Source organism: Rhinolophus sinicus, chromosome 17 (genome assembly GCF_057876585.1).
Source record: "Rhinolophus sinicus isolate RSI-liver-muscle chromosome 17, RSI-T2T, whole genome shotgun sequence".
NCBI lineage: Eukaryota > Metazoa > Chordata > Mammalia > Chiroptera > Rhinolophidae > Rhinolophus > Rhinolophus sinicus.
In genome coordinates this window covers 13,578,750-13,589,299 of record NC_142517.1, presented here as the reverse complement: position 1 = coordinate 13,589,299, position 10,550 = coordinate 13,578,750, and the positions used below count along the sequence as shown (strand labels likewise).

Sequence of the window (10,550 nt, the reverse complement as noted above, 5' to 3'; positions counted from 1 at the left end):
GATGCTATGAGAACTGGCTATCAATGTGATTTTTACCTTACAACAGTCACAAAATTTAATTTCAGATGAATTAGGCATATTTTGAAATTTATAACTTCAGACAAAATTAATTACACAATTTTTTAAACCTCAGGGAAGGAAAAAAATTAGAAGGAAAAAAAATTTGAAGGAAAATGATGAATTTGACTGAATTTAATTAACTGGAAAATTCTGTATAATTAAAGACAGCCACAGATCACATTAAAGTCAAGCCACATACCAGAAGCCCTGTAACAGATAAAGCATTATGATCAGTAAGAATTTAAGTAATCCAAGAGAAAAATAGGCATACAGGAAATAAATTCACAAAATAATGACCAATAAATATATGAAATGAAGTGAAGATTCTTGGTAGCCAGGTAAATATAAATTAAAACAAAGACCTACTATCTCACAGCTCTGACTGGAAAACTTAAAAAGTCTGATATGACTAAGTGTTGGTGATGAGACAGGAAACCCAGATTCTCTTACTCTGCTGCCACAGGGAGTGCAAACTTGCACACCACTTTGGAGAGCAATTTGACACCATCTAAAGTCACGGAGTATAGCTATCTATTACCTGAAATTCCATCTTAGGGCATATGTCCAGAATATCTAGCACATTTGCATGAGAAAGCATTATCAAGAACAATCATTTGAGCACTGTTCAAAATAGCAAAAAATAACAATTGAAATGACCATTAGTGGGGGAATTGGTAAGTAAACGGATATAAAGTGATATTACACAGCAATTATGTTGAGTGAAAAAGCAAGTTACAAAAGCTTACATACAATAGGATATCAGAAATATAAATTAAAAAAAAAAACCGCTATATATTATTCATGGATACAAACATGGGGTAAAGTATAAAATCTTAAATAGAAAGAAGTCACACCAACTTCAGAATAGATTAGTTCTAGGAAGGGAAAGAGGAAATGGCGTCAGGGAGGAGTACAAAAGAGTAACCTTTTATTTTATTTTTTAAATCAGAAGCAAATATGGCAAAATAGATTGTGAAGAGTACAAGGGCATTTATATTATTCTGTATATTTGAAATATTTTGTAATTAAAACAAATTTAATGGGCACATATGGTATAACAATCAAATAATAACAATATTCACAACACAAAAACTTACCTAGGAATAACATTAATTATTTAAGTCACAGAAACTTATGTACATACATTAGAGCATGTGATAAATTAGAGCTAAAAATAAATTCTAAAATTTGCAATGTACATTAGGGTTTTAAGTTAATAATTTTGCTAATAGGCTTTGAATTTCATGCACTTTTAAAATGTCCTTATGCTAAAATTTTAAGGAATGCTCTCTAGAATTGTCAAAGCTATATCAATAAAACTTCAATTAATGTGGTATTCTGAATTTTAGTCTTATTTTGGAAAGCTTTTTCTTTAGCATGTAAACAGTACATTTATATTTACAAGTCTCAAAGAAATGTGTTAAGAGTCCTAAGTATGAAGAGCTGGTATCCTACTTAATTATAGTGTTTCACCAAGAACCTGATGCCTAAATACTACTGTGGAAAAACAATGCTCCATTATTCCCTTTTCTTTTCTACTTGGGGTTTGGGTCAGAAGCCAAGAAGTACCAATACTGGAAAAGTTATACACAAACTCTTATTATAAAACAGTTTTTAAAGAAAAAGTATGTAACTTTCACAGAGGAGTAACACAATCCTTTGGGATTATAATGTCAGAGAGAGACATAGAAAGAGAGACTATTTTAAGAAAGGGGTTAAGAAGAGGTAGTAGAATTTTGCTATCTGCACTTCACTTACTGACTCTGAGTTTCAAGGCTGTAAGGTAATACTACAGAAATAAATTCAGGAGACAGACAGAACTGGGTATGACACTGCATCTACAAATATAACTCAAGAGATTTGTAAGTCACACGTAATACTTCACTCTCAACTATAATACTCTGGCCACATTCATACTATTTCAATAATAACCATTTTACCCATTTGATGGTAAGCAGTCATTTTATTCAACATGAGTTGCTTTTTGCCAATTAAACATTTGCAACAGAGATGATTAGCTAATCTTTCAAGTAACCTTGCTGTTGGATATGCTAATATTTTGCATGTAATATAAGACGACAATAAAATTACTCCAAGTTCCAAATTTTCACATTTATGTTTCGGGCACAATTTTTAAGGGTAAGAATGCTGTGGCAAAAGGCAGGTTTCACCTACTCCACTTCAGCCTGTTAGTCTACCTTTTACTTAGTACTAAAATTCTTTACTTGGCTGGAAAAATTAGCTCCCCCAAATCTCTAATTCACTGTAACTTTGGACAGTAAGAATAGCAAATTTCGCTTACAAAATTGAAAGCCACCTACAGCATTTACATTTTTTTCCCCCACCAATCTTAAGTTTCAGAAATACCCGTTTTATTTCTTCCCTCTCCATAGAGGGGTCAGTATCACTCTGCTTCGTGAATGAAATAATCTAATTTCTGTTTCTCTCAAATTCTCATCCTCTGGAGACTCACTCAAACTGACTAATAAATTCACTGACAAGTATGGTCTGCAATTCAGTTTCACTAACAGGTGGAAATTCTCCTTCTACAACAAAGGTCAGTGTCATGAATTTAATTCTCTGAATTTCATAATCCTTGATAAATGGAGGCACCTTAAAGTTCAGTTTACACTCTCTTATATAGGATTTCACAGCACACTTCAAATAGCTTAAAGTAAGCTATCTTAATAGCTTTAGTGTCATTTTTATCATTAAAATAATATATAAATATGAGAATACTAATTTTGTTGTCATAATTAATAAGTAAGTCTTAAAATACCTGGAGATATAAATCAACCCTGTCAATTCATTTGCCTCACTTGGACTGTTCTAGAACATAGATCAATAAACTGAATGGGTTTATCAATATAATACAGTTGTACAACACTTTCACAAATTCCAAATCTGTAATTTAGGGTTATTCCATATTTATTTTTAACTATACAAAGAGATTGAACTATTAATATAAATATTTTCTCTCAAATATGTTAATAGTCTTATGCAAAAGAAAAGGCTTCCAAACATTTACAAAGCATAAATCTAAAGATACGTAAACCTGATTTTAGGATCATTACATTAACCAAAATAATTTTCCAGAGAAGGTCCTATTTAAACGTAAAGCTCACTGGCCTCCTCATATCAACACTTAAAGATGGATTCAAGTCCATTGCCTTTGCGTGACTTACTTCAGGGATTACTTCCAATGGGACAAAAAAAATCTCAGAAAAAGGTCTCACGACAGAGTGGACAAGTGGATTTGTTGCTGGATGTAAACCATTTGTACTGAAAAAGAAAAGGTTTTAAACGTTAAAAGAACTTTTTAAAGCTGTCATTTTACATATACATCTAAAGTAACCTTAAAATGATAAAGTGAAAAAGGGAGAATACTGAAATTTGTGCTCCCTCCATTCATTTCCAAAACCAACACAACTCGGTATTACTTCCAAAGGCTACAGTCTGATCCTTTCCACCTTGGCTCAGGCACACCACCACTAAGATATATAAGGAAGATCTCCTACAAAGCAACTACACAGAGGGTGACTTTCTTTTCAGTATGATGTTTTAAAAAGAGCCAAGAGCTCTGACGCCAGATGGCCCCCAGTTCCAAATTTCTCAGTCTCCTTTATGGTCTAAATCTTATAAGACCATCTATTTTTTGAGGGCTGAGAAATATATTAGCAACGTCCAATTGTTAAAGTGCTTTAATGCTACCATTTTCAGTAAATTACTAATTATCATTTACAGATTGTGAAAAATCATTTTTAATGTTTTCCATTAACTACAATTAAGAGTTTAACATTGTTTTCTTTTCCAAAGTTAGATATCATTCAGATAATATACATAAAACATAAGAAAGTTAATTTCTCTTTAGACTTACCAAGCAGGCTGAATGGAACTTTTTCTTGCATGTTCTACAGGCTTTTTTGGGAAGAGAATAGTTGAAACCATGAATGACCGAGAAACAGATCATGCAATCTTCAACACCCTCAAAACGTTTGTCTACATTATTTTTCCACAAGGCTAAGCCTTCCATAATGCTGCCATTCTGTTAACAAGGAAAAAACATATATATTGAAGACCACCAATTAGCTATTTTCACTCAACTTCACAAATTTTAAAGTTGAGTTATACTTTGGAGCAAAGACAATCTGCTTCGCTGTATTCACATCTTTTAAGTGTTCTGAATGTTGGTTTTTTAAATGACCACAAGTTTTAGGAACCAGATACGGTTCTCTCCAGTAAAAACAGACTTGAGAGAAAGACTTCTGCATCAATGCTTCAAGGTTTATAGTCTCAGCCTGTTGCTTGATGAAACTCTTTCAATAATTAAATCATTTAGGTTAGTTCTCCCAATTTTCAACTAAAAATTATTAAATTAGTCATTGCACCTTCTCAATTGTTAAATTTGTTCCAGCTCTACAAACTGGTGAATACATTTGTTTTAAAATAATTTTCCCTCGCTGTGCAATGTTCACAATGTGCAAACAAAACTAAAGACTTGTGAGCGGTTTAAAAGCCAGTCTTTGAAAGTACTGGGATTTCTGTAACCACAGAAGGAGAGTTGAAATGTAAAAGTAGCTCAGAAGACAGTCTCCTGCCCAGTATCTTACAAAAAGATTCCCTCTCAAACAATGTCCTTAGTTCCGTGTATTGTTCTGTACCGTCTATGTCAATGAAGTCAATTTCTCTCAAACATCAGAAAAAAAAAATTGTAGAGCCTTAAAACTTAAAACAGCTTGGCAGGTTCAAGACATTTAGGCTTACATCTGTGTTCATCCAGGCAACTATAACCTCTATTTCAACCTTAAGCAGAAGAGACTCCTTTTACGCTTTACTGCCCTTCAAACAGCAGGTGGCAGGACCCCCGGTGTGGAAGCCCTGTGCATGCAGACCCTTACCTGGTGGGTGAGGTAAGTGCTTAGCTGCAGCATCCAGTTCCGCCACTGCTGAACAGCCACCCCGACTCTTTTCCCACTTTCCACTGTTATGGAACCCAATGGGTAGTTTGAAGGCAGTTGTATTATAAGTTCAATAACAATGTCCTCAATACTATAGGTAGCCATTACTTCTCGAGTAGTAGCTCGAGCTTTGACCTGCAACACATGAAAACGTAATTTTTATTGCTAAAGTTTTCCTTTCTTTCCTTCAAAGAACATCGCAATAGGGTGACTACGACAGCCAAAGTTTTCATTCAAAGAAAATGCAGGTAAACACATTCATTTATTTGATATATTTAATAAATATCTGACGTACAGTTATCTCTCCGTATCCACAGGGGACTGATTCCAGGACCCCCTCGGGTATCAAAATCTGTGGCTGCTCAAGTCTGCTACCTGTGGGTTCTACATCCCTGCATCCAACCGTGATGTTCAATCTGAGGTTGGTTGTATCCATGGATGTAGAACCCACAGACAGGGAGGGCCGGCTATATATTATAGTGATTTTATGACATAAAAGTTTGTCTTAAAAGAAACACACTGTTCATACAAAAGTATGTTTTATTATATGAGGCTTACTACATAAGTTACAGTTTTTAATAGACAAATGACAGAATGGGTTATTAGTTATTCCTTGTTTTCCATGCCCAGAGTATCAAAATCACTTCTATTTGGATGTCTCCCAAGTCTTTCTCTACCACAGAATTCTCCTGAGCTTTAGAGCCAACCATCAACAGCCAGAATATTTAAACCTGGTTGTGGTTTTCATACTTGCATTGCAAACTCAATATAAAACACAAATTACCATCCTTTACAAATTTATTGTTCTGGCTTTCCTATTTCCAGGCTGAAAACCAGAGCGTCATCTACAGTTTCTCCTTCTGCCTTATCCCAGATATTCACCAGCAGCAAGTTGGATAAATCTCCACAAAATTTCTTACACACACCCCCTTTTACATCTCCCCTAATGCGGCCCCATCCGGGCCCTCCCCAGTGCTCATAATTCTATTCCAAAGTCTTGCCTAACTATTCCTCTGAACCCAAGCTCCACGCTACTTATTGCAGCCAGAGCAATTTCACAGATTATAATTCCTATCGTGCCACTACCTCAAAGGAAAATTTTCAGTGGCTAAATAGGACCAAATATTTCAGACTGTTATTTGAGACCTTTTCCGGTATGGCCTTAATTCATCATAGAAGCTGCTTGTTCTCTGACTATGCACCTTCAGGAATCCTATTCTATACGAATACTGGGTTATTCATCATTTCTTGGGCAATCACAGAAATTCTTATTCCATGCCTTTTGCTTTTACCATATTGTTTTCTCTGTAGCAAATACCTTTTCCCACAACAAAATCCTGCCCACCTCAAAGTAATCTTCCTCCCTGAAGTCTCACCTAATCCCCTCAGCCAGATGAACCCTTCCCACTCTGATGACAGAGCACTCTGCCTCTTCAGATGCCAGTTTCGAATGCAAAAAACATTGCCGGGGCGGCTGGATGGCTCAGTTGGTTAGAGTGCAAGCTCTTAACAGGGTTGCCGGTTCAATTCCCACATGGGCCAGTGAGCTGTACCCTCCACAACTAGATTGAAGACAACGAGCTGCCGCTGAGCTTCTGGAGGGGCGGCCGGATGGTTCAGCTCATGAGAGCGTGAGCTCTCGTGAGCTGAACAAAAAGCAAAAAGCAAAAGGCCAGTTCAATTACCACATGGGACGGTGGGCTGTGCCTCCTGCAACTAAAAACTGAAAACGGCGACTGGACTTGGAGCTGAGCTGAGCCCTCCAAAACTAGAATAAAGGACAGCTGATGGGCCCTTGAGAAACACACTGTTCCCCGATATTCCCCAATAAAATAAAATTAAAAAGTGCCATTATAAAACAAAAAACAAAAAACAAATATTGCCAGTATCGTTCTCTTCCCTTTATTAGATTGTATGTTATATAGTACAGGAATCTGCCCTGTTCATTTCCTAGGTGATTGGCACACAGAGCCTGGCATCAGGAGGTATTCCAATATATACTTGAAATGAATTAATGAATGTTGAAAAACTATTTGGTGAGGGTAAATGAAATTATACCACTGTTTCAATCTATGCATGAATATTGAGAGTTGATACACAAGAATCATAAAATACAGTAGGTAATTTCTGTAAATTTTGAACCAAGGGCCACAAGTGGGATGACACATGCAAATGTCAGACATAACCAATATTTAAACCACTTTTCTAGAAAAAATTCAAGGTTATACTAACCGTCATGCCATTAAATAGTTGTGTACTTGTTTGCACAGAAGATATTTCTTGAAAAGAAAGAACATTGCTGACGTACTTGCTTGTAAATCTATCTACAATATTGAAAACACGTTTCTCACTACTGTTCCACCACAGCCTAACCATGGCAGGCAAGTCTTTTAATGTCATATGATAGACGGAACAAGCCAAGTGGGGGACATGGTATGGAAGAGTTGTTGTTTCTGAGGAAAAAGCAAATTCTTAGTTAGTAACATGTATTTCGTACATAGAATAACAGACTAATATTAGTATTTTCCTTAGAAAATGAATTTTAATTCCTCAACATTAGTGCTAGAGCTCATAAAACAAGCATACCAAAGAAACCAGAATTCTGGAGTATTGGCTTTTTCCCACATATTCAAAAGGAAACATTAAAATGGCAAAAAGAAGTAAAAAGATCTCAGTTGACACTGAAAAATCTGCCTAGAAATAGCATTCTACCTATACTTCACATTAAAGATCACAAATAAAATGGAACACACGTATTTTTAAAAGGAGGGAAAATTAAAGATTCTCTTTCACATAAATAATTAAAAAGGGTTTGGCTTCCTTTGCTTTCCCCAGTGTTCACTGACGTATTACGCAGAAGTCATACCCACCTCAGTACTCACAAGACAGTCCCATCCCCACAGCTCTAAGGCGCTTAAAGAGTTATTCTTAGGAAATCACTTTCAACACTGTAGTACAGCCAGATGTCTATCCCCTCAGCTAAAATCTGAGCTCCCGCAGTGAAGGAAAGAAATTTTACTATTTTTGTTTCCCCAACTGAAAGCTACTTAATTCATAGCCCTACAAAACATTATCACATAACAAATATTTGTTTACAAAGTAAAAGAAACAGTCTCAGCAAACTAGGCTTCAAAAATATATTAAATTCTTAACATCCTTATCCACAAGATCTCATTCTATATCCTAGTTAGAGAAATGCGGAAAATCCTGCACTTCAGCATTCTCAAAGCTGGGGGCCCCCGTTAGGGCTGTTCTCCACACCCTCGGGGGGAAAGCATAACACAACCTATTCTGAACCTCGCCTCCAAGAGGGAACATAAACGCACATCTCACTGACCTCTAATACTCAACTGCAGCTCTTCCGTAAAGAAGGTTTTAGGTTCCTTATTTGAGAGCTCAATCGTCTCTGCATAGGTCGGATTTTCTGGCATAAGCCTGAACAGGTGATATAGCAATTTATTCAAACTCTTTGTTTTCCGAAGGTACATCGAATACAGAGCCCGAAGCTGGTGGAAAGCAAACAAAATTGTTAGTAGACCCAATTAAACCTAGAGAATCAATAGACTGCACAAGAACACAAAAAATTGCATAAATTAGAACACTTAGAATTACGTGAGAGTCCTACAAAATAGATGCCACATTTTTACTTCCCAAATGTGCCATTTGATGGCACTGCTCCCTTTCTTCATAAACTAGCAGATGTTTTCACTCCCCCTCATTATTTGGCATGTGCTTCTAACATCTTTTGGAAACTGTCTCCCTGTTTAAGTTCACCTCCACTTGGAGTCTCTGAACCATGGAAATCTATTCATTCCCCATGGACGATGCACACACTCTCCTCCCAAGTCTTCCACACGTTCCTTCCACAGCATAGTCCTTAATCTTTCAAAATCTTGCTTAAAATGAATTCGATTTTCATGGCTGACACCACCTATATAAAACACTCCAGCATCCCGTTAGGAGAGAGAGCACAAACCAGTACTCCAAAATGTCTTGGGGTCTTCTCACAGTTGTTTTATAAATCAGGATATTTCACATAAAAATTTGGATTTCTGGTTTCTTTTGTTGAAAAAACAGGAAACTCTGGCGCAGCTGGGTGCACTACAGGCATCTGTGTGGGACCTGTACTTTAGAACTCCTTGACCCTAAATGACAGAGTAGTTTCCATTTATTCACACTTACTTTGCAGCTCTTTGGTAGTTGTACCTGTTTTAAAATGATTTGTTCCACTATACTATACACCTCCACATAGTCCAAAGACACCATTTTGCAAATACTATGAATACTCAATACATGGATCAAGCCATAGGATTTGGAATTGATTCTTAAAATATGTTGATCAAAGTACCTTTACAATGGAGACATCTGGAGAACACTACCTTTACTAAGTAACCAGACTTAACATCGCCAATAAAGGGACACAGGGACATTGTGTGCCTCGTGTGGTAATACAGTGAGGATACATCACCACAGTGCAGTAAGTACTCTTGCTGAAAATTAACCAGAATCTAATCATGAGGAAGCAGTAAGACACAACCAAATTGTAAGACTGTCTACAAAGTAATAAATGACCTGGTGAGTGACAAGAAAGAAAAGTAGGGTAGGGAAATTATAGGTACCGACACATAACAGGCAAATGCAAACATGATCCTTGATTAAATCCTCAACTGAAAGGAAATAAAACTATAAAGGGCATTACTGGGACAACTGGAGAAAAATGAATACAAATTAGATAATATTATTGCATCAACATTAAATTTGAGTCTAATAATTACATTACACTAATGTATAAACATGTCTTTGTTCTTAGGAGATATATTTTGAAAAATTTTTGGAAAAGCATCATGATGTCTGCAACTTACTTTCAAATAGATCAGTAGGAAAAAAAGTAAATATAGACGAAACATGTACAAATGTAGCAACATGTTAAAAATTTGTGATTCTAGGAAAAGGATATATGACTTTTCATTGAATTAGTCTTCTAACTTCTCTGTCAAATTTGGATTTTTTTTTTAAAAGCAGGAAGAAAAGTAGAAAAAGTAACCATACATATAAATAGACTTTTAAAAACACATACATATTACCCAGTAATCCCACTCTTAGGTATCCAATACAAGAGAAATGAAAATGTACGTCCACATAAAAATTTATACATGAATGTTCAAAGCAGATTTACTTACAATATCTAAAAAGAGGAAATAACCTAAATATCCATCAACAAATGAATGGGTAAACACAGTGTGGTATGTTCATAAAATGGAATATTATTCAGCCATAGAAAGGAATACAGCACTGATACATGGTACGGCATGGATGAAACCTGAAAACATTATACTAAGTGAAATAAGACAGACACAAAAGACCACATATATAATGTCTACAATAGGCAAATCTACAGAGACAGAACATAGATTAGTGATTGTCAGGGGCTGTAGGGTTTGAGAGGAAATGGGAAGTGATTACAAATCGAGAAGGGTTTCTTTCCGAAGTGCTGGAAATGTTCTAAAATTAGATAGTGGCCAACAGTTTAAT

The 10,550-nt window shown here is 35.8% G+C and overlaps 1 protein-coding gene across 1 annotated transcript in view; it reads right to left on the bottom strand.

Annotated features, from left to right (window-relative positions):
* Positions 1–971: 971 nt before the first annotated feature.
* LTN1 (listerin E3 ubiquitin protein ligase 1) overlaps positions 972–10,550 on the bottom strand; it is a 47,961-nt gene continuing 38,382 nt past the window's right edge. The window contains exons 26-30 of the mRNA XM_019729877.3: positions 8,356–8,524; positions 7,251–7,471; positions 4,959–5,153; positions 3,938–4,105; positions 972–3,342 (exon numbers count right to left, since the gene is read on the bottom strand). Of these exons, the coding sequence (XP_019585436.3) occupies positions 3,280–3,342; positions 3,938–4,105; positions 4,959–5,153; positions 7,251–7,471; positions 8,356–8,524 (816 nt within the window). The 3' untranslated portion in view covers positions 972–3,279. The remainder of the gene's footprint in view (positions 3,343–3,937; positions 4,106–4,958; positions 5,154–7,250; positions 7,472–8,355; positions 8,525–10,550) is intronic.